General features: G+C 38.5%; 2 protein-coding genes across 3 annotated transcripts in view; both read right to left on the bottom strand.

Annotated features, from left to right (window-relative positions):
- Positions 1–16,048, bottom strand: part of LIX1 (limb and CNS expressed 1) — a 41,093-nt gene extending 25,045 nt beyond the window's left edge. For both annotated transcript variants that reach the window (XM_084629244.1, XM_084629243.1), the window contains exons 1-2: positions 15,777–16,048; positions 3,932–4,095 (exon numbers count right to left, since the gene is read on the bottom strand). In XM_084629244.1, coding sequence (XP_084485370.1) covers positions 3,932–4,095; positions 15,777–15,858 — 246 coding nt within the window. In that variant the 5' untranslated portion in view covers positions 15,859–16,048. The remainder of the gene's footprint in view (positions 1–3,931; positions 4,096–15,776) is intronic.
- Positions 16,049–20,149: 4,101 nt separating this feature from the next.
- RIOK2 (RIO kinase 2) overlaps positions 20,150–25,272 on the bottom strand; it is a 38,963-nt gene continuing 33,840 nt past the window's right edge. The window contains exon 10 of the mRNA XM_084629185.1: positions 20,150–20,805. Coding sequence (XP_084485311.1) covers positions 20,644–20,805 — 162 coding nt within the window. The 3' untranslated portion in view covers positions 20,150–20,643. The remainder of the gene's footprint in view (positions 20,806–25,272) is intronic.

Consider the following 25,272-nt stretch of genomic DNA (forward strand, 5'->3'; position numbering starts at 1 on the left):
GGAAACCATTTCCCTTCCCCACCTAAAACAATGATGAGTGGTATCCTTCTGTGATGTTATCCGATTAAAATATGACCAGGCAAATCATCGTTGCTACCACTGTTATATAATTGAAACAAATCTTATACAAACTGGGATGCATGGCCAGAAAGGGTTAAGCATCCTGCAGGATAAATGACCCAGACCCAACAATTAGAGACATTTTAGAAAAGTATATAAATGGTAAAGGTATATAAATGGTTCCACAGTAGATAGGCTAGAACTTTGAAGTACAAACCTGTATTGTTAGAAAAATAGAGGTGATACTAATTGTGTGTTTACTTTTATCTTGCTAAATGTTAGCCATGTAAATAGACAGTTCCTGTCTGTCACTATAGCTATTGATTTGGAGATCAAAAGGGAATATTAACATGGAGATGAATCTTCGGTGAAATAATGTCATTGTCTATATGTCTCTTTAAAGTTTGTGATAGACTGCCTAATGGATAAATTGCCTTGTGTTAATTTGTGTAGTTAATTATTGGTGAGAAGGCCTGGAGAATTATCAGAGAAGGCCTGGAGCTGTATAAAAGACCCTTGGGTCCTGATCCTTTCTATCTCAGATCAGCTTGATGCTTCATGCAGGGGAAGCTTAAGCCAAAAGGCTGAGATCTCCAGTCCTAACCTGGAATTACCCTGAATATAAACATTGGACTATAACCTGTGAACTAATTCTGAAAGAACTCTTTGCAATTACAAAGCTCACCATCTCTACTATGAATCTGAATCTCAAGAACTGTACTCATGTCTGTATGTATACTGATCTTTAAGCCAATACTCTCTCTTTTTTGTTTTTTAATAAATTTTAGTTTAGTGAAAAAGAATTCACTGTAAAAGATCTGGAATATTCATTAACCTGGGAAGTAATGTGTCCAATCCTTTAGGATTGCTAGAACTTTCTTATATGATGAATAAGATTTTCAGTAATCCTTATCATATTTGACTTGGGTGTCTGGGTGGAGGTCTGAGGGAGGCTTTAAGGGAACTGTGTTCTTGGCTTCTGGGTAACCAGTGAGGTATTATAGAAGCTGTTTTGTGCTGGCTTGGTAAATTTAAGTCCTGGAATGTCCACCAGCTTTGGGGATTGTCATCCCCATTCTTTGCAGTTCACCCTAATTGACTGACCTCAGTTGGCTCCCCTGGAACTCCAGTCACACCTTCATAATCCTAATGCACATCCTACTACCTGGCCCCGGATTTTCCATACCACAGCAGCGCTTTTGTTTCTTTGTCAAGTGGACTACTGGAATTTGATTTGACTTGCCCAATGAAGCAACCAGCTTTTTCCTGAATGTAGAATGACTATCCTTTACTTTGGTGCTACCACAGTAGTTGGCTAGCTGTAGCAAAATGTGATGCGCATTAGCGTAGGGTTCTTAAATTTGGGTAGAAAAAAAGCCAGGCATCAATATTATCATGCTAAAATGTAGGAAATTGTATGAAAACAGCTCTTCCTCTGTACCACCCACACAAACAAATGGATAAATACAAACTGAGATGACAAAGCAAAAGAAGAAAAAGCTTGTTATTACTAGTCAGAGCAAACTTTGAGCCTGATCACAAACTCCTTATTCAGACTAAATCCCTATTGACTTTAGTGAGAGCTCTGCCTGAGGGAGAATTCCAGGGTTTGTTCCTCTTGTATATCTAATTTAACATTATACCCTTTACTTACACACCATGTGTACAACAAAATGGAGATGTGCTATTAAATTACATACACACTTATTCTGTATACACCAGTGGGTCTGCCAAGCCACCACAATTCAAAAACGCTGCTAGAAGGTATTGTTTTTCAACAGTGATGCCAACAAATTACTCCCTCATCCTTTTTGCCACCAGCTTCCAGAGGTAGTGAATACTAGATATTACATGAAGAATGCACAATTATTGTGTCGCCAAAGTATTGAATAGCTTGCATGTAGAAAAAAAATTGTAATGAAAAATTTCAGCAGTATACATCCCTGCCCTTCCTCCCACAATATAGTTTATGGGTCTACATACTTTTTTTCCCACCCAAAAAAGTAAAAGGAATCAAAAATAACTTTTAAAAGTTGCTGTGTTCAGCATACAGCTAGCTACATAATTGCTGTACAATGCTCTTTGGTAAACTAATTCCTAAATCAGATTCTCCTGTCCACTTGTCATAGTAGTTTGAACATCTGTATCTCTGATGACAGACTAAAAAATACCCTCTCCTCAGTCTTGACCTGGAGAGGCCCACCTCTGGACAGAAGATAAATAGTATGGTCTCCAGGCCATTCAGTGTTTAGCTTTTTATGCAGGGATTTCCAATGACGTTGCCGCTTCTGATGGTGTTTTTCTATGATGTGGACTCTTCTCCATTGGTAATTGGACTAAAGCCACCACTTCATTTCACAAAAGCCAGACAGACAACAGCTGGTAAGAAATTTTAAATGTCTGAAAACTGAATAATGTCCCACTAACTTCACTGATGATATAATAATGGTGAAATAATTTCATTTTTGTCCCAGGAATGTGGTTCTTGAGGGAAGGATTTCTAAAATCTTATCTCAGGTACTTTTTTCCAAATCCTGGGCTTGAACCTATGAGACACAGTGTTACCTCAGCTCTCTTGACTTGAGTAGGAGTCAAAGGTGCTCAGTAACTTTCAGTATCAAGCTCATGTTGGAAGTCAGACAGGAAATTGAAGGGATATCTAGGGTATAATTTAATTAGATACAATCTTCAGCCAAAGAACACTCTATTGCTCTTCATAACATTTGACCAATCAAGTTACCTTTTCTGTTGGTTACAGTGTTTAGACTGTGTAGCATTTTCTTCTTCAAATGGATTCAGAATAAAAAAGCAACCAATTTAAAACTGCTAAAACAAAGATTTAGTTATTCTGTCCCAATCCTGCAATTCCTTAATGTCAAAAAGAATTGAAGGAGTCCAGAACCTCCTAGGACTGGGCCCTGAATAATTAAAGTTGACTAAATATAAAGAGAACCCTGAGTTAAAATCATATATAAAAGTGTATATGTATTACTAACATTTTAGACAGTTAAAATAAAAAGCTAAAGATTGGATTTACTTTTCATTATTTATGTTGTCTACTAGAAATGAACAAGGGACAGAATTTAGTTTTAAATAATTTCACAAATGTTTACTGTTTTTAAAATTGCCTGTTATTCCTCTTTTTTCAACTTCTACTACTAGATTTTGCTCATAACTACATTTCAAATATGTATACTTATGTAGCTAGATAAAATATTTTTCTTGAATTTGTGAGTGCTTATACAGTTTTCTAATCAAAATGTAATTTCCTCCCTCCTCCCCCCAACCCCATGATTTAATTTATTTTTATCTTAAATTCAAATTGGTTTTATTGTTCACTTTATGCCTTTCACTCAATGTGAAAAACTGATCTGTTTCTAGTTAGTTCTGTTTTCTGGATCTCATGCATTAACACTGTATTGATGTATCTGGGTTGAACAGATTGTTGGGGAATCTTTATAATAAAAATATCTTTTCACTGACTTGATAAAAGTAATGAAAACATTGCTACCTACAAACATGTTTTCTAAAGCTTATGGGGCAAAAACTAACCAAACCAAAAATGTGGTCTTAAAACTACCTGACAAAGATACTTATCTTTTGATGCTTCTAGTCACAAGAATCCCCTTCGTTAACAGACATTCTTACAAGATCCATGATTAGAACAATAAGTCATGCCATGATCAATTAATTCACAGTACTGCCTGTTATTTTTGTTTAAACAATTTATGTCCCTGAAGATACTGTGGTCTGGCACTTACGGATTAAGTGTGAATATATTGTGCTCTCAAAATAAGTAACTATTTATTTTCCTTAAAAAAAAAATTGAAGAAAGATTTCCCTTTGGCAAAAATTGCACTATGCTTCTTACCTGAAAGTTGCCAAAACAGCTTCCTCCAGGTAGGGTGACATAACTGACAAATGGAGGACCAGGAAAGTTCAATGACTCATACACCACTGTGCCTTCACTTGGAAATACAGCTCTCTGTTTCTGTTTGTTCTCCCAGAATTCCTGCAGCACTGCTACAACATTCACTATCAAAGACACAGAAGTGACAAATTTTGGGTGCAGTATAGACATTTTATCTTCACTTGTAACTTTATTTGCCAGATTTAAACAAGAAATATTCTGGTTATATTCATGTGAGAGTTGAAGATTCAGTCAAAGCCATCACCTGCACTGTAACTGTATTTTGCTCCAGCATGATATTAAGAGGCACTGTACTGTTGGAGCAGTTGTCTTTCAGGTGCATGGGGAACTATATAGAAATTCCCCTTTGCTCATCACAAGAAGGGTCACAGTTGCTGTGTTCCACAGCAGAAGTGGCTGGATTTTAATGGTGCATGAAGTGATGCGTTTCCACACTGCTTTGTGATGTGGTCACAAAGAAAGATGCTGTATATTAGGGCAGAGAGAGAGCTGCCAGTTAACATGAACACTAAAATACTAATGTACAAACTACAAATTGCTATAGTGCTCCTGCATTACAAAGCTTTAAGTTTCAGGGATGGGATTTTCAAAGCTTCCTAAGAGTCTTAGCCTCTCAGCTCCCATTTAAAGTGAATAAAAATTGGGTGTACCTCCTTTAGGCCCCTTTGAAAAGCCCAGCCACAAGGTTACAGCTGATGTTTCCTGGCAACTACCTAACAGTGATGGCACTTTTTACATTCTGTCAAAAATATTATCAATTCCTGTTTTAGACCATGCCCCTCTCAAACTACATGCCAGCTTACCACTTTCGAGAACAGGCTTATTGGAGGATCATTGTAAAAACACAAGATGTTATCTATTTCCTATGATTGCTTGCTTGGATGGCCATAACAGGGAAAGCAATGAGCATACAGAAACTAAGAAAGAAAGTCCTTACATTGGACCTTCACAATGGTATGGCTATCTCCCCCTCCACATTTTGAGTAACGAATGGAATAAGAAACAGATGGTTATTGCAACGTGTGATGGTGCTTTGACACAAACTGCATAAGAGTGAAACCCAAACCACAGAAACTGAGTTCTACTTTTCTAAATTATAGCTTTATCCCTCCCCTTTGAGACTACTAGAATTTATGAACTGCATACTTAGTGATCGATACTACCTGCTGTTGATCTTTGATATGCATCACAGCAATCCAGAAGAATGAAGTGACTAGATGAAATTGGTGACCTACCATTTTTATGTTCAACCAGGGCAATTATCCTCTTATTTTCAACTTATTTCAACTTTGAGTGATGAGTTTAAGCAAAAACCAAATCTTTAGACCAGATAACTGCCAGCAGAACAGACTGTAGAACCACATGTAGCCTAGATCAAGGAAAATGTCTAGGGTCTGCTGTGTTGAGAACTTCTCACTGACCCTGAGTGAAATATATCTTTTACATCACTGGTTGCTTCACTCTGTCTCTTACATTCATGTTTGGTAATGATTCAGTTTAAAAGCCATTAAGTGAAAGTTGATATCTAGGAATAAACTTCATGCATGTTAAATGTCAAATGTCTACGCTTTGAGCTTGACAGTTCAATAGAAGGGAAGTGCCACATTTATTGGAAAAATTGTATTGATATTAAATCTTTATTGAAAAGGTCACGTTTAGGTTAAAAGAAACTAGCTTGAAATAAGCACCAGAATACAAACAAATGACAACAAGAACAAGAGAGGCTTATGACATCCCTATAAGGCAATTGTGGCCGTAGCTCCTCTTGGGAAAATTGACATTTAACTGTTTAAAGTTTGTTTGTTTTTTAAGGAAAAATCAGATGTCTACGCCATGAATCCTAGACCACCAATATGAATACCACCCACAGATCTTTCTGATTTACTTGTGACATACAATGTTAATTTAAGAAAACATCAACTGATCTTAACCTATTTTGCAGTCCAAATATTCTACAGCCTTTCAAATCAGAGCCACAGCTGCCTCTCCATCAGAAAAAAAATAGTGTTTTAGCAACTTCTAGGCTGGGTTTTCAAAGAAGCATAAGAGAGTCTGGTGCTTAACGCCCACTGAATTTGGACTGGATTTGGAGGCTGAAACACTGTTGAAAAGTTAGGCTCAATACTTGTTTATCAAAGAAAAATTATAGTTATCCAGATGACAAACACTAGCTGTTAAGAACTGTTCAATGTCCATAGTAATGGTTGGCCTTTTAAATCTTTTTTTTCCTTTCCTTTTTTGTATCATCTGTCTTTCATATCTTTTGTCAATTTTACAGCAAGACTGAGAAAATTCATAATATATCATTTTTGTTCTCTTTTGACTAGTTCAGCATTTGGACAGCCTGTGAATACTTCTTGGTTGGTTGAAAGTTTTCACTAGACTTTGTGATACCTTCAGCTGTTTTAAAAATTAATCTACATAAAGTTCCCTAAGCAACCAAGAGATTCTTCTTGGTCACAGAAAAATAAGGCAGAGTATCTTCTTTTGCTGAAGTCCTGAAACTTAACTTTGGCTGTCAATGTCTAAACCATGTTTGTTTTTTATAGGTTAAGCTAACAGGACAAGTATCTAGAGAAAGGCAGTGTATAGCTATTATTAGTAGTAGTATTCTGGCAACACCCATTAACTCTACTCTACTGTTACACTCTTTTCACACACATAGGAAGACTGAATTTATAATCCCCAAGGTTTTACAATCCAAGAAAATTTAGGGCTTGTGTACACACAAAATAATACCAGTTTAACTCAAGTTGTGATTTTATTCCTTATTTAGTTAAAGCAGTGTGACTTTGTGTGAGACAGTCTCTTAGACTGGTTTAAAGCAGGCCTGTATTGGTTTAGCTTGCATGAGTAAGTTTATAGGCACAAAGTAAACTGATATAGGGCAGTTTTAAAATCGATATAAGAGTCTATACTCACAACTTGCAATGGTTTAACTAAACCAATGTAAATTAAACCAGTGAAAATTCTGTGTGTAGACAACATATTATGCTCTCATATTCATATATATTTTAAAAATGTTATCACAAGTTATTCTAAACATATCCATTCCAAAAAGGGGGCATTTAATTTAAAAGAAAAAAAAACAAAAAACAGGATGTAACTGGCAACCAGAGAGGTTTGTAAAAGTTCCTTTGCATCTTATAGTAATCCAAGGAGCATTGTAGAGGTATCAGGAACCATTCTACCACTATCAGGTATATAGGTGGCTGTTTAATCCCTCTTGAAACAGCTACCATAGCAATATGGATAGTTTACTTAGAGCCTCTACATTCATTTGCATATAAGAAATTGCACTATTTATTTTTTTGAACATTCTGGATGAAGTCTTGTCAAATCAACTGATATTTACCTATTTTTCTTCACACAAGTTTTTGCATGCTCCACAGGAGTGCAGTGCAGCAGCAATCCAACTTTTAAACTATCCAGTAACGATGTACAAATGAAAAAGATAGATTTTTTTTTAATGTTGGAAGCGTCAAACACACTAAACTTAGCATTGCGATCTACGTCTCATTTGGAATTAATGTCATTCACTTTAATTTGCTTTTTGTATTTTGAAAAATAAATATAATATGGCCAAAGATGTTTAAACAATGACTAGAGTACCTATGTGCATTGGTGACTACTTTTCCTAATGGTTTAAATTACCTGTGCTCTAAAATCTGTTATTCAGTATATTGTAACATTACTGAATCAGTTAAACTTATAGGATGAAATCCTGACTCTGTTGAAGTCAATGCCAAAACTCCCTTCGACTTCAATGGGCCAGAATTTCACCCATGCATTTTCCTCTCTCTTTTAATGTTACAATTATGTAATACAAATATCTAAGTAATGTTAGAAATGTGACCAGTTTACAATATAAGGATTTCATGGGTCCTTTATCCTTAATTTACCTCCATTCATGGGCATTATCAGGGTTTCAGACCAAACTTCTAGTTACAAGGGGATAGAAAGAACATCTCTTTACTATGCATTTCGGTGCTTTTGTTAGTTCCCATAATAGCCAAGGCTCTGTGGACTATGCAGCACACTGGACCTAACTTCCGTGGTAAGAGTCCCCTGGTTTCTGGGACACGGATACTGAATTTTACAACAAACAGGAAAAGATATGGCAGTGCCAAGTTAACAAAAAAATATTGAATTAAATACAAAAAATGACTAATATGGATAATACTGATTGTGCTATTTTAGAATTACATGTATTTTATGCTGTTCCCCAAATGTTCACCTTTTATACTGGTAATGTGTAACCAGTACAGAAGTTTTTGAGGGAGGGTTAAGTAGCAGCTTTGACAGCTGACCTAGGACTTTTGACACACAGGAAACAGTGAGGATTTTGCCTTTTGAAAGTTGATAACGGGCAGGAGAAGAGATGACTTAAGAATTCCAAGTTGCTTCAAATTTCAGTTCTCCACATGCGGAGAACATGGGAGAGACCTGCATTATTGGTGTGAATATTAGGTATGCCTCATCTTACTTGGTTCTTATTATGATACTGGCTACATGGTCTCAAAGGGTTAACCCCAGCCAGAGCTGTCCACTTAGGAGGGCCAGAAAGCAGACAATGACTTCAGAGAAACCTTATTGTCTGGTGCTCAGAAACAAGAGGGGCCAATTCCTTTGAAATCTCATGTCTGCTGGGCTCTGGCTAGTATGGCCAAGGGTGGGAGGGGAGAGACTCTTGTGGGAAAGCTGGGATTCTAATAAAAACAACCCCGATAAATAGTGGGGAAGACTGAGGACATGTCTTCATTGCACAGTTAACTGGGGCTCTTACTCTTTGACCCAAGACTGGAGGTGCTTTAAACCCAGGCTAGAATCCAGGCTCTGATTTAATTCAGCCTGGAACCCACTCACTTTGCAGTGAGGATGCAGGCAAAAAATCTCTCAAGTACCATTCCTCCAATGCCCTTCCCACATTTCCCTCTGAAGAATGGACAAGTTTTCCTGCAAGAATGTCTCCAGACAAAGAATCCTGAGATATGCCCCCCATAGACATGTGGGTGAGTGCAGAAACACTGAGGACAGAGTAAGTTGGGTAGGTGTGAGGTTGCTTGTAATCAGGAGAGGCTAACATGCATACAAAAAACCAGGGTGCCAGTCACAGGGGTTAACTGCAAAGACATATCCACAGACCATTAGGGATGCTCTTTGTCATCCCAACTCCTTGAAATGAGTGCCTAGAAGACAAATGGGATCTAGCTGTTTTTGCAAGGAAAGACTGAGGAGTTAGATAAGATGCAGATAGATTGTCTAATGTTTTAAGATTTGTTTCTCTGAATGCCTTGGTTCTGAATAATCAATACTTTGCATGGGTGCTACCCAATGTGGCTGTAGGCCAGCCAAAGTGAGGGGGAGACATGATGTCACCCTGAGAGAGCTCAAGTGCAGCTGGCCTGGTAACTGTGACACCCTACCTAGGCAATACTTGATAACAACCAACCACTTCACTGATCCCACCCCAAAAACTGCTACTGCATCCATCACTGATTGACCAGCAGTGAACCAGTTAACAATTTTGGCATTTTAATTGTCTACAGTAATTAGAGTTAATGCTGCTTTGAGATGAAGAGGGCAGGCCACACCTCAAAGCTATAGTTCCCCGGGTGGTGGCAGATTCAGGAAGACACTACATTAGTTTACAATTGGAAGGCCTCAGGAACATAAGAGGCAAGGAATGTAATTTCTTTAAATGGAAGTTTAGATTCTGTTGCATATTCCATAATCATGGTACTAGCCTTAATGTTACTAAAGTTTGGTGTGGGCTTTGTATTTAGTTATGGATAGGTTGGGGCTGGAGGAAAATGGCTGCTTTCCCTGCTACCTCCACTGGAATAAGTGTATGGGATTTCCTTGTAACTCTGATTTAAAATGGCTAATTTCTGCCAGGTGTTCAGAAATGTTATTTTATGTCTCTGGGTTGGGCAATTGCCATGGAATGAGGATGCATACTCTATGCAAGGTATTGCTACCCACGCCATTATTTACTTGGGGGAGGGGGGGGAGGAAATACATTTTCCTTGTTTTTCTTCAAGGAAGCATATGGAACATTCTAGAGACCACAAGTCAAATTCAACATTGACATAAGCAGGAACATAATTTAATGAAAATTAATTGCTTCAGAGGATTTGTGTTCACTTATGCCAGCAGTGAATTTGGTTCCATATTTCTAGGAGTAACATTAAAGCATGTTTACAGTTACCCTACCTGAGGTGAACAAACATGTAGAGGATTGGCAGTAAACAGGACAGTGGACAACACTCACACATAGATGGGGATATTATTTGAGAAGGGAAACCCTCAGACTAATGGGGCTATTCAGAACAGAAGTCATGCAGTCTTACCAGTAGAGTGAAATGGAGTCATAACTCTGACAACATTTCAATGTCAAAAGAAAGCAGGATACAAAGAACACACAGGATAACCATCTACTTTGTCATTTTTAAACTTAAAAGGATTTCTGGAAAAGGGTTGTTTTAACTAACTTGACAGACTATCATTAAATGAACACTCAAATACAGAGAATAATAATAAAAGCTTTTGGAGTTAAAAAAGATAAGTATTAAAGAAGATTCTTTAGTGAAAGGCTACTAAAGTCGTCTTACATTTCTTAAATCCATCTGTGGCACATACTCAGTAAAACCATATAATTTAAACAAAGATCATAAGTTAGAAGTGCGCCCTCCTGCAGCTGTATCCTATTATGGACTGTAACTTAACACATGCATCTTGAAGAAGTTGTTAAAATTGAGTTCAGACTAACAAACCTATAGTGTTTAAATATGTGGAGAAAAGGGGCAGAAATTTAGGTGGGAACCATCAGGTTCTATAGGAGTTTTGGTATTTCATGTTCATATTTTCGTCATCAGTTTTGTGTATATTTTAAAGGAATAAATGTATGCTCTAACTATATACACAGATCTCTGCTGCAGATAGGGATGTAATAATCACAAACTAGGATTTTCACTAACAAACCGTTATATGCTAGTACATTAATAATGATGCCATTAAGCTGCATTTATCCCCATGCTAAATTTCCACAGGACATAATGTACTTCAAACATAAGAGAAGACAAAAATTCCCACTAAAACAAGACTAACTGGTAACAAACAAGATGTTACTGTTTATGTGCATATTGGCGCTCCAAAAATATGAGACACATGTACAGATACAAGGGGCCAGAACCTGCTTTCAGGATAACCCCTGTGCACTACTCAGGCAGCTGAAACTTCCTTTGGTGGGAGGGAAACCCCTGGTGGCACAAGGCCAGCATAGCCCCTAGTGTAGAAGTGCAGGTTGGTGGCATGCTGGAGTGAAGGGGAGGTGGCTGGAGTGCTGCTTCAGTCTGGGAAGATGGATCACCAGTTCACAAAAGTTAGAGCAGCTTTGAGACTGCTCTAACTTGCACTGGAGACTGACCTAGACTCTGGTTTCTCCCTGCCACTGTCCAGAAGTTAGGGGGCATAAGTGTGGCATAAAGCCATCTTTGCCTCTTTTGGGTTCTGTGCTGAAACCCAAGGACTGGGGCCAAAGTTTCTTGAGGATTTTGATTGTGAGGTCTTGGGGCCATCCTTCATAAGTATTTGGAAAGTATCCAGCACACAGTAGGCATTATTGTCAATAAAAATAATCCTGGGGGTTTATAGTCTAAATAATGGTGTGTGGTATAAAGCTTTTATTGCCACTCTTTGGAAAGACTGGCTCATGGCTCCACAGCTCATGAGTGATTTGAGAATCCCAAATTTATGGCAATAAAAAAATTGATAGCACAGATCATCAGTGTAATAAATGTAGATCCATGGGATAACTGTATATATCATGCACTTTTAAAGGCCTCGCCTGCACTCTGTCCACTAATCTATTTTTGCTGGGATGACTATTACTTACATTCCAAACCTACTAGCAGCTTCAAACAGACGCAATTTATATAAATAAAACTGCCAGAGAAATATTTACCAAGATCATACAGAGCCTGATCCAAAGTATTGGGGTAGGAGTCTTTCCATTGACTTCAGTGGGTTTTGGATCAGGTTTATTCTTTTTCCCTCCTACTTGAAAAACAAAATGATGCCCATTTCTAAAGAAACCAGCACTGTAGGATATAGGTGCCACTGCCAAGAATCTGGTTCTGAGAAACAGACAGACCTTTACGTTCACAAAAACATTAATTTCAAATATTTCTAAAAAAGTAAATGCGTTTCCATACAGACAATTTTTAAATTCTGCATTCAAGGATGATAATTTTGGGACATTTTGTAGTGCTTTACAGCAAAGCTGTAGTGAGGGAAAAGCCAATAGCCCATTACTTAAATTTAGGCTTGACAGAATTCCATTTTTTAAATAAAATTTCTACTGATTGTATCAATGCTTTTTAAAGTATTTTTTCTTAATCTATTTAAATACAGTTGTGGGAAGTTATGGGAGGGTGTCAGACAAAGGGCAGACAATTATTTTAAGTAGATGACCTTTCACTTTTTCCAATCTCTGTAACTGTGAAAGCAAAATTTCAACATTACATATCAAAACATACAAAGTACGTACACTTAAATTCTAACAAGTTCTTAAGCATTTTTCTTACTTTGTTTATCTGTAAATGTAGATTGATGGAAATATTTTTTAAATTGGTTTGCGTGTATATATGGTGAAACTGATATTTACCAACAAAAATCTAATCCTTCCAAGCCTATTCAAATTGTAAACTCTATGGGGAAGGGTCTATCTTTTTGTTTTGTAGTTGAACAGCGCCTAGCACAATAGGGTTCTGACCCATAATGGGGACTCTGAGGTACCACCACCACAAACGTAATAGCAATGTTGGAAAGGTATTCTACAGCAAGTGATGAGGCGGGGAAAGTTCTGCTCCGTTCTGCTGGATCACGCTCAATGCAAATGGAATCTCATGGGAATTTAGCTGCTAAATTCTAAGAAGTCTTTATAAAGCATGTGTGAACTGGATTTTTTTTCTAAAGGCTTTTAACTTGGCCAAATTTGGGCAGATTTTTATAATAACAACAAAAAGCACAGCCCAGACACAAAGGCCAATTCCTTGGAAAATCTCTAGTCTTTAATGGAAAGTATGGGGTGCTGGAGTTTTCAAACAAAAAAAATCACCAGAATTTTTAACATGGGCAAAATGTGTATTTCCCTAGCTGCCTTATCAGAAATTGCAGACCCATTTTGGCTGACATTTTCCAACAAAACTCATGCTGAGACAGATACGTGGGATAGAAAAAAATCAGTCAATGTTAAAGTTTGGCAAAGTTATAAGGTACTGAAAACAAAGGTCTTAAAATGGGAAGTGTCAGGCAATCTTAACAACAGGTGGTGCTACCAGCCCCGCCTATAATATTTCAGTTATACTCAGCAATGTTACTTTTACCCAGTCAGGTAAAGGAAAACCATCTTTTTCTTAATGCATTGTGACAGGTAGTAAAGCACTATTATAGCTAACAGATGTGATTTCAGTACTGGATTATTTCTGGTAGTATTTGAAGCCTGTACACCTTGAATGTTTGTAAAAGCTGTAGAAATAATAATACACAGGCATGCTCATAATGATATTCTGTTCTAAAATATAATTTCTACCCACATCCCATTTGAATCCCACTGACAAAATACCGCTTCCAGTACAAGGACTGGTGGTTTAGGACAATACTAACCTCTTCATGACAATGACATTAAGTATAGTATCATTTTGGCTTTAATCTCCCACTAAGTTCAGTGGCAGCAGGTTTATGCAGTGGCTTGGACCTTTTAGAATACAGTGCTGTGTACCTTCTGGCTTCAGTGGGAGCACATAGCAGGAGCAGGCATAAAATGGACAGTTTCTATATTAGAATTCTTTAAAATGAGTGCTTTCTGTTTTAGCTCAAAAAGCCCCACGAAAGTGACATTCCAACCCATCTATAATTTTGGGCATCTGCTTTTTCTCTTTTACTTTATCCATCTCTAGATCTGTGGGTGGTCACGGTATCCTTGTCTGGGCAGCTGGTACATACATTTTCAATCAAACTCTTGTCAGTTGATCTTTATGAACTGGTTAGCAAAGGAAACTCAAAAAGGGGAATGCCTTTCCTCCCCCTTTTGATATCAAATTCTTTGCTCCTGCGATGTCTGCTCTCCCTGCCTCTTAGAGCAAGGCCTCAGGACTGCAGCACTATGTGAGTCTACCACAGCAACACAAAGTTCTCCTGGTGGGTGGCCTGACAAACCATATTGTTTGTGTATGGAGCTGTCTAGGTCTCTTACTTCGGGGTCAGGTTCTGATGCTACTCAGTGAGTAAAGTAGCTTTCTACAGGAGTGATCCTATTAATTTCAGGGAGACTACTTATTCAGTGAAGTATTTTTCAATGCAAGTGAGGGTATTGGAATCTGACCATTAGAAAACGGTTAATATACAGTATACAGACATTTCCTCTAGTTCCTTTACCAGTTGCACACTTAAGTAGTTTACCATGGTGGAAAGAAATAGCAATAAGCTGTTAATGTAGCTGCTGATAAATGAATGAAGCTGAGATTCAATAAGTGCCTTCCACACTGTGCTTGAGGGTTTAAAATAGATTACAATTAAATATGTATGTGAAGAAAGTGTTCCCAGACTCAAATGCTATGTTAGCAATATATTTTTCAGCACATAACCGAGCAATTCAGATTAAAATTACACCTGCAAGCACCATAATATCACAATCAGAAACCAATGGTATAAACTAAAAACTGCCTTTAGGGAGACAAACTAAAGTGATTCCATTCATCACGGAGGAAACTGTAAAATAATGGCATCTAAAGTAGTGTTTTGCTGAATTTGCTCATGGATAATGTTTCTTATTAATTCCTGTTTCTCCAGGCACTGATATATGAATCTAGGTAAGAAACAATGGGAAAGATTCAGATATTCTACAAGAGTAAGGGTAACACCTCACTCCATGAATAATCCTATTGAAATCATGAATAAGGGAATCAGAATCTGGCTCAGTAGAATAGAGAGCTAAATTCAACTGCATATATTTCAACTGAGTGACCAAGAGATGAATGAGTTCAATATACAGTAGTTAATCACATTAGCTTCAGAAACAAAGTTACATGAGGTAGTTTAATGCTGAAATAAAGACTTTTATATAGCAATTGCCTAATATGATTTGAAAGGAAAATTGGACAGTTTCACAGATTTGCTGTCACGCACACAATACCACAAAGAAAGTATGCAGTTAGTTTGTTCAGAAGTCTTGGAGGGGGGAAAAAAGGCAGCGTTTGCAGGACAACATGCTGTGGTTCAAATAGCAGCACACTGTGCTGCTTTGCATCTGTCCCAACAGCAGGGCTCAGAGTTGAGAGTTCAGCATCTGGAAAACTTTACAGGAAACAGTTTAACCATAAATGTATGAAATATGTGGTCTAATATAATAAACTAATTGTTAGCAAGAGTAATTATAGAATTACACCTTCATTTTCTGAGATTGCCAAAATAGTGGATTTCACTACAGGACCCAAAACCTTTTGTTGAATTTAATCAAATGATCCCTTACAAAGAAGTATTTTGAAAGAACATTAGTCTTTTAGAATATACCCTTGAAATGTTTTAAGCCAATTATCACCCCCCATCCCCCAAAAACAGAAGATAGCATAACTTCAGTTTATCTCAGCATCATCTATGTCCCATAAAATCAGACTATTTGCTTAATATACTGTGCACCACAGGATCTTAATGGTATCATACTTAAATTTGACATTAATAAAACTATTGTTTGAGAAGTCAAGAAACTTTCTTTGGTACTTACAGTCTTTAAATACAAGGGCAGGGTCTCTATGAGGCAGTACTTGGGCAATTAAATATTGCAGAGACTCCAAGGTTCTGTCCATCCTGGTTCTGCTTTTCCGGAGTGTACCCACAAAGTGTCCTCATGCCTGAATTATTCCAGTTCTGTACTGATTTTGTGCAGTTCATTGATGCTCTGGATTACTAAAGAATCTCTTTGAACATCTGCCAATCAGACATTGCCCAGAATCAAAAGATTCTTGAGGGGGTCCTCCTCCCTGGCTCACTTATCTTTGTTATATGCTGAGCTAATTAGCTGTAAAGGCAGGCTGACAGGCTCATTCCTACTGCTTCCTTCTGTTAAACACACCCACCTACAGGCTAGCTGGAGAAGCTAATCATGTGAAAGACATTTCTCTTTCATCCAGGCATTGACTGAATGTGCTGAAACAGACATAGTTTTGGTTTCCGCTGAATTAGTACAAGGTTTTCCCTCCCCGTACTCTTGGAATGTTAGGACGAGACTGAGAATTCATAAGGTTCTCATTAGACAACCCAGCTAAAGTTCTGTAGAACTCTCCAGAGAAATATTAGCAATGAAATAACCCAAAGAGACATTCATTTTAAGAATAAAAATCGTATAGGTTCTTCTACATTACTAGGCCAAACCGCAGGTGGAAAAAATTTAATTGAATTAGGCAGAAAAATTAAACTATTTGTGATGAGTTTTGTTGAACATGCAATTTAACTTGATGTTTTGTTGAAGTATTTCCCAATTAATCTACCTGGATACAGGGGTTAGGAAATAACAATTTGCCATGACAACAACATTTATGGTAATGCCCCTCTACACTGCTTTTTTTTGTTTGTTTTGAAAATACTAGGAAAAAAATTGAGAACTTGACAAGTATATGGGTGCATAAGAAAATTAATCTCAAAATTAAACTATAGAAATCTGATACAAACGTCCAGGTATTATAGATTAAAATGTGAATAAATTGAACTATATTTACATATTTATCTGGGACAAAGTATAGCATCGATGAAAACAAACCCTTAAAGCAAGGAGAAAGTAGCCATCTTGTCAATAAGGATAGCCCCTTCTCCATTCTTCTTATATTTCCAAAATGATTCATTTTCTTGGTGATAGGAGCCACATTTCTTGACAGGTATCATTATAAAACATTTCTGCGTCTAATTACTTGGAAGTTTTAGGCACATATTGTATTGAAAGTTAAGTATTCACTCTATAAGAAATGACTTTTTGTTTGCTGTGCATTTATTTTCAAGAGGCTTGATTGGTTACAAAACCACAAAAGTGCTAAAGTTACCTTAAGTGCAGTCATTTAAACCAATACGATAAAATCAAGACACTCATTTTGCTCCTAAATACGTGAATTTGTTAAGACTGTCAAGAACAGTATTGACTTAACCTCTACGTTTCCCAAAGCTCACTCTAAATAAAGTAAACTTTGTTTGAATGACCACATATGAAACATAAACTGAGCACTGCAAAGTTCAGTCTTGTGTAAACTTCATCATGACCTTTGATGACATCAGATATTTCAGGAATTCTGCTGCTGACCAAAAGAGAGGTTTAATAAATATATATTAAGCTATAACTTTGAGGTTCAGTTCTTCCCTCACTAACTCCAGTTTCTGAAGAGATATGTCTATCCAAGTACACTGGCAGAATAAGTAAAAAGGATCGCTTATGGCCATCCATCAATATTTCAAAGACTTAATGGAACATTTTGAAAAACAAACTGCATGGATTTCCATAATCCCTTCTGTTCTGACAGAAAGCTGAACCAATCTGAACAACCTTTGCATAGTATTTGGTTCCAGAAATAAATAGCACCATTTGAAAGATTTCACTATCCATGTCCACACATCAAAGGAAACTTGTTCTCTAACAGAAAAAGAAGTCTAAGTTAGAAAACAAGTAGGGCTCATCCTAGTCAAACGGGACTATAGTATTTTTTTGAGATCTTATCTCTCAAGATGAATGTGATGACATCACAACTTTTCTTAAAGACATAAATGTGAGTGAGTCTAGATATTCAAAGGTAAGATTACATGTAACACCCCTTGCAAATGTTAAAGTATGGCAATACACAATTAAGGTCACCCAAACTACCTTAACCCTGCTCCAGTATCACTGACCATAGCAATATCAAGAGACAATTCTCAAACACACACCTTTATCACATCAATAACCTGAAAATCATGGACTTCCTTACTTTGGTAGAGAGACTAATAAAATACTGTGGACTGTAAGCTGACGTGCACGTGTCTGTTACATCTCTTCAGTACACTGCTACTGCTTTGTTTAAGACCATATGCAGCTGCTGGTAGATACAAGCTGTTACAACTTTTCACCAAGTGACCACATTAAGGACAATTCCCCACTGCAAATAAGATTTCAAGAGTGAAAGTGGTCATGCTGTGAGACTTCATAGCATCACTATTAATATTGCTACACTGCAATTAAATATCCACAGATGGCTGCGTCAGCTCCGGCCGAGCCATAAGTCTTTTATTGCAGTGTAGACACACCCTATATCTGAGGCTATAACCTGCTGATGGGCCAAAATCCAAATGGTAGTTTGCATACCAAGAGCACAGGGTAGAGGTGTATATATATGTATGTATCAGATGTGCTTACAAAATCAACATATAATCAAGAGTTTCTTGACTTTACAAACTATGGAAGTACATTAAAGATGTCTATAGCCACAGACTGTAAATTTCAAATTCATATCAAATTCTCCTTCGTAAGGTCTCTGTCAGGGTTCCTTCCCCACTCTGAACTCTGGGGTACAGATGCGGGGATCCGCATGAAAGAACCCTAAGCTTCTTTTTACCAGCTTAGGTTAAAAACTTTCCCAAGGTACAAATTCTGCCTTGTCTTTGAACAGTATGCTGCCACCACCAAGTGATTTAGACAGAGAACCAGGGAAAGGACCACTTGGAGTCCTATTCCCCCAAAATATTCCCCCAAGCCCTACACCCCCTTTCCTGGGGAGGCTTGAGAATAATATCCTCACCAATTGGTACAGGTGAACACAGACCCAAACCCTTGGATCTTAAGAACAATGAAAAATCAATCAGGTTCTTAAAAAAAACGGTAAAAGAATCACCTCTGTAAAAATCAGGATGGTAAATACTTTACAGGCTAATCAGATTCAAAACACAGAGGATTCCCCTCTAGGCAAAACTTTAAAGTTACAAAAAACTGGGATAAACTTCCCTCTAGCAAAGGGAAAATTCACAAGTTGAAAACAAAAGGTAATCTAATGCGCTTTACCTTATTTACTTACTCTTTTTGTACTATCAGAGACTTGTACAGGATGGTTTATAGGAGAAGGAGTTTTTTGACCTGATGCTACTCTGCTTTCCCCAGAGAACACACCAACAAAGCCTCCCCCCCCCACCCCAAGATTTGAAAGTATCTTCTTTCCTCATCAGTCCATTCGGTCAGCTGCCAACCAGGTTATTTGAGCTTCTCAACCCCTTACAGGTAAGGAGGAATTCTAGGCTACCCTTAGCTGTGGTTATGACAGTCTCTATCTTACAGACAATGCATGGGTAGGGATGCAAGGTCGAAGGAAAATGTGAGAAGAATTAAGGTTGTTTGGGTGAATGTATTTCTACTCTTTCTAGTTTTATTTTAAAGTGTAACTTTATCTTTGACTTTTCAGGCTAACCTTTCCGATTTTCCCACAGAAACTACAGTGTTCTCTTAAGGGCTTCCCGCATAAATCAAAGACATAATTTTTTTTTTTTTCTGGCCTCGCCATTAGGCTTGCTTAAAGTAGGGATTCTCAACCTTTCTTCCTGAGCAGCCCGCACCCCATGCTAAAAAACTCCACTGCCCACCTCTGCCACAACTGTTTTTCTGCATATAAAAGCCAGTGCCACGGTTAGGAGGTAGCAAACAGCGCAACTGCCTGGGGCTTCATGCCGCAGTGGGCCCCACAAAGCTAAATTGCTCAGGCTTTGGCTTCAAACCCAGGTGCAGGGCTCAGGGCCCCGGGCCCCGGCAAGTGTAATGCCAGCCCTGGTTGGCAGAATCCCTGAAGCCGGCTTGTGGACTCCCAGGGGTTGAGAACCACTAGCTTGAAGGATGATGTTTATGTTTGCCCAAGATTTTCAAAATGCATGAGCAAATTAGATGCTGAAAGTTATGGTAATGTTCTTTGATATACAGTTTCCAGAATCATCTGGAACAGGCTAGAGTTGTATTTATTGGTAACTGAACAGGCATATTCAGAGTCTGAGTGCCTTCCAGACCTATGCAACATCGTTCTTATTACTCGTCTTTCCGGGCAAGATTTATAGAAGCAGCCTTGGAGTGAGTAAAATAAATGAGAGTTGCTAGGTTCAAAGATCTCTTATTAACTTACGGTTTATTAATCTTTGTACAGGTACAAAACCCAAATTCTTGCAAAGGGTGAAAAACTACTTTGTTTCTGACTGTTTTCAGGTGCACGTGATACAGATTCTTCAAAAGACCTCTGCTTATAAATCAGGGACACGTTGAATAATTTTGGTTGTCAATTTCTTTTCATTGCAAACATGTTTTAAGAAGAAATACTTCACGGATAGTTTTCAGACTAAATATCCACAGTAAAATGTGCCTATAAGAGATACTGTAGGCCATTATTCCAGTTTAATTATCTTAATTGGAGTCCCTAATTTAAAAATTAGGTACAATCAGAAGTTTTACAAACAGTTTCAAACTACAAAACAAAAAGACAAGGTTACAATAGCAAGAATGAAATTTATTGACTATAGATATAAACATTCCAATTTCCAAAAAAGCAAGTACATAATCTATGCATCATGGATAAAAATACTGGTACTCCATTGGAAGTTATAATGCATTAGCCCCAGAAACTAGCAGCATCCAAAGTTGACTTAATATTGAACATATTTTCTCGACGCTGTTTGGTATAAACATTTGCCTCTCCTTTCTGTAACCGCTGTCTCAGAGCAGCTTTCTGCTGTTTAGTCAGCTGACGTTTTATCTTCTGTTTCACCAGTTCCTAAAAATAATTAAACCACAAGCATCAGTATTGTTTATATGACATGTAACATTTTAGGACATACTAGTTTATATTTACACAGTGCTTTCCCACCCGAAAGTGCCTTATGCACGGATATTTAAAACAAAAAAAAAGGTGATGTTTGGTGCCTGGAGACTGTCTTTTTAAATGAAAAAAAGTTACCTTGTGGATATTGTAAGTCCTTGGTACACCGGACCCTTGCTAGAATGTGCGTCTATATAGCAAAAAGAAAAGGAGTACTTGTGGCACCTTAGAGACTAATCAATTTATTTGAGCATAAGCTTTCGTGAGCTACAGCTCATTTCATAGTGCGAATTTGCATATAACGCGGTTGCGGCCATGGACCCCAACATTTAATTGCAATTCATTTTAATGCAATCCCTGCGTTAACGCAGTACCGCACATGGATCCCAAATCCCGCATTCTAGCAAGGGCCCGGTGTACTTGTTATTTGGCTTGTGGCTATATTTTCTGGCACCCTTGTTTTTTTTGAAAAAGTCTTATCTGCAGAAGTGATTTGAAATTCTTCCTTCAGTTGTTCCCCTGTAGAGAGGCAAGATACCTAACATAGTTTAGGGTATATGCTCTTACAAAGATCCACAGGGTTTAGGGAATGTCTTCTTTTGAGTCTTGAACAGCCTCTACCACAGATGGTCAGTTGAACAGCAACAGTAACTGTCATTTAACTAAACAGGCAGTCGTTTTCTAGTACTTTGATACATACCATCCACAATTATTTATTCATGCTAGGTCCTACTTGCCATCACGATGGCAATAGCTACACATCACAAAAATCAAACCACAGCTTAGTAGATTTTGGCTGCAGATTGCTCTGTAGTGGAGAACTAGCACAATTCAACTAACTCATTTCACTTAATTCCTCAGAATGAATTAACTAGAAGGGGACCTAGATCTCATTGTGGGGACTAATACAATTAATTGATGTTGGGAGAATAGTTAAAGAAGTTGCAATATTTGAAAAATTATGCCGGAACAAGCCATCGACTGAGATTTTAGCAGTATATTGCAGCCTCTCCTCCTTTGACACATCATAACGCATCTTTCTCCTTACCCAATTTGACAAAAACCACAGGCGTGGCTGATTCTGTGGGGATAACTTGCAGGAGGCAAACTTCATACATCTCATCGAAATGAAACAAAACAAAACCTTTCATAAAAACAAAACAATCTTCCAAACTGGCCTAAACTTCAGTGAGAGGCAGGCATGAACTAAGGATAATCCACGGACCTAGACTCAGGGCTAAAAGGCTGACCAGTTCAAAACAAAACAAAACAAAGGGCAGGTCTATACTAACCCTTATGTTGATATAACTTACATCACTCACTGGTGTGAAAAAGCTACCTAGAAGCAACACAAGTTACAGTGACTTAAGCGCTGTCCACACCATTGCTATGTCAGTGGGAGATGCTCTCCCGCCAACATAGAGCTTCTTCACCAGACATGCTACAGCTGTGCCGATGTAGCACTTCTATTGTAGACTCGACACAAAACAAAACCCCCACAGCAGCTTAGGAAGTACAGAAGTTGAGGTCCCAAAAGCACCATCAACCAGATTGTGTTGCACATGTGGTATGTTCTGTTCCTGTTAAATGTGTAACAAAATAAATTACTATCTTTATTGTAAAATGTACTCCATAAAATGCACTGAGTGTAAAATGTAGCTAAGTTAGGATATGTCTACACTACGAAGTTAGGGTATGTCGAATTTATAGAAGTTGGTTTTTTAGAAATCGGTTTTATATATTCGAGTGTGTGTGTCTCCACAGAAAATGCTCTAAGTGCATTAACTCGGCGGAGTGCTTCCACAGTACCGAGGCTAGAGTCGACTTCCGGAGTGTTGCACTGTGGGTGGCTATCCCACAGTTCCCACAGTCTCCGCTGCCCATTGGAATTCTGGGTTGAGATCCCAATACCTGATGGGGCTAAAACATTGTCGCGGGTGGTTCTGGGTACATATCGTCAGGCCCCCGTTCCCTCCCTCCCTCCGTGAAAGCAAGGGCAGACAATCGTTTCGCGCCTTTTTTCCTGAGTTACCTGTGCAGACGCCATACCACGGCAAGCATGGAGCCCGCTCAGCTCACTGTCACCATATGTCTCCTGGATGCTGGCAGACGCGGTACTGCATTGCCACACAGCAGCAGCAACCCATTGCCTTGTGGCAGCAGACGGTGCAATAGGACTGGCAGCCATCATCGTCATGTCCCAGGTGCTCCTGGTCGCCTGTGTGAGGTCGATCAGGACAACCTGGGCAGACATGGGCACAGGGACTAAATTTGGAGTGACTTGATCAAGTCACTCTCTTTAGTCCTGCAGTCAGCCCTATTGAACCATCTTATGGTGAGCAGGCAGGTGATACGGATTGCTAGCAGTCCTATTGCATCATCTTCTGCCGGGCAGGCAAGAGATGAGGATGGCTAGCAGTCCTATTGTACCATCTTCTGCCAAGAAGCCATGAGATGTGGATGGCATGCAGTCCTTCTGCACCGTCTGCTGCCAGCCAAAGATGTAAAAGATAGATGGAGTGGATCAAAACAAGAAATAGACCAGATTTGTTTTGTACTCATTTGCAACCCCTTTCCCCCATCTAGGGGACTCATTCCTCTAGGTCACACTGCAGTCACTCACAGAGAAGGTGCAGCGAGGTAAATCTAGCCATGTATCAATCAGAGGCCAGACTAACCTCCTTGTTCCAATAAGAACAATAACTTAGGTGCACTATTTCTTATTGGAACCCTCCGTGAAGTCCCGCCTGAAATACTCCTTGATGTAAAGCCACCCCCTTTGTTGATTTTAATTCCCTGTAAGACGACCCTGTAAGCCATGTCGTCAGTCGCCCCTCCCTGCGTCAGAGCAACGGCAAACAATTGTGCATCTGAGTTGAGAGTGCTGTCCAGAGCAGTCACAATGGAGCACTCTGGGATAGCTCCCGGAGGCCAATACCATCGAATTGTGTCCACAGTACCCCAAATTCGAGCCGGCAAGGCCAATTTAAGCGCTAATCCACTTGTCAGGGGTGGAGTAAGGAAATCGATTTTAAGAGCCCTTTAAGTCGAAATAAAGGGCTTCATCGTGTGGACAGGTGCAGGTTTACATCGATTTAACGCTGCTAAATTCGACCTAAAGTCCTAGTGTAGACCAGGGCTTAGTGTTATTGTAACTTTAGGTTTTGCATTTCCTAATTTAGGGCCTTTATGACACTAGAAGAGAGCAATTAAGGTTCAAAAGTCAGACCACATTGAGGGTTGAGAGAGAGAGAAAACAGCCTCTATGGATCACTTATTACCTGGCCTGTGACGTGGGTGGGGAATGTCACAGCCTTGTCTTTCATCCCCTTAACATGCAAGCCAGCAGAAATGAGCTAGCACATAGAGAGAAGCAAGCCGCTACTGCTACGACTGGCACAAAATTACTTCCATTGTGATTTTCACAATACAATCCAAAAATTGAATATAGCTTTTTTATTTAACCAACTATTTTATAAACTGAAAACAGCCTGCAGTTGAAGCCTAACTTTTTTTCAACCTCAGCATTATATAAAAGAAGGCAAAGGCTCTTCTATGAAGAAGCTCAACACATAATGGGGAGGGGGGGAAAAAACAAAGTATGAAAAATAAAAAGAAACACTCATACTTTCTACCTTCAGAACTGAAACACAAAATTAGTTCGTCCACCTAGCCCAGCATCCTGTCTTTTGACAGTGGCCGGTGCCGGATACTTCAGAGGGAATGAACAGACAAGGGCAATTTATTGAGTGATCCATCCCCTGTCATTTAGTCCCACCGTCTGGCAGTCAGAGGTTAAGGGACACCCAGGGTTGCATCCCTGACCATCTATTAGCCATTGATGGACCTATCCTCCATGAACTCATCTAATTTTTAACAATGTTATATTTTTGGCCTTCAAAACATCCCATGGCAACAAGTCCCACAGGTTTACTGTGTGTTGTGTGAAGTAGTACATCCTTTTATTTGTTTTAAACCTGCTATTAATTTCAATGGGTAACCTCTGGTTCTTGTGTTATTTGAAGGGGTAAATAACGTTTCTTTATTCACTTTCTCCACACCATTCACGATTTTACAGATCTCGATCATATCCCCTTAGTCTCTTTTCTATGCTGAACAGTAAATCTTTAATTTCTCTTCATATGGAAGATGTTCCAAACCCCAATCATTTTTGTTGACCTTCTCTGTACTTTCCCCCCAATTTTAATACACTTTTTTCAGATGAGGTGACCAGAACTGCAAGCAGTACTCAAGGTATGGGCATACCATCGATTTATATAATGACATGATGATAGTTTCCTGTCTTATTACCTATCCATTCCGAATGGTTCCTAACACTGTTCGCTTTTTTGATTGTTGATGCACATTGAGTGGGTGTTTTCAGAAAATTATCCACAGTGATGCCAAGATTTTTTTCTTGAG

The sequence above is a fragment of the Lepidochelys olivacea genome, assembly GCF_965140295.1.
Source record: "Lepidochelys olivacea isolate rLepOli2 genome assembly, chromosome: 5".
In the NCBI taxonomy this organism is placed as follows: domain Eukaryota; kingdom Metazoa; phylum Chordata; order Testudines; family Cheloniidae; genus Lepidochelys; species Lepidochelys olivacea.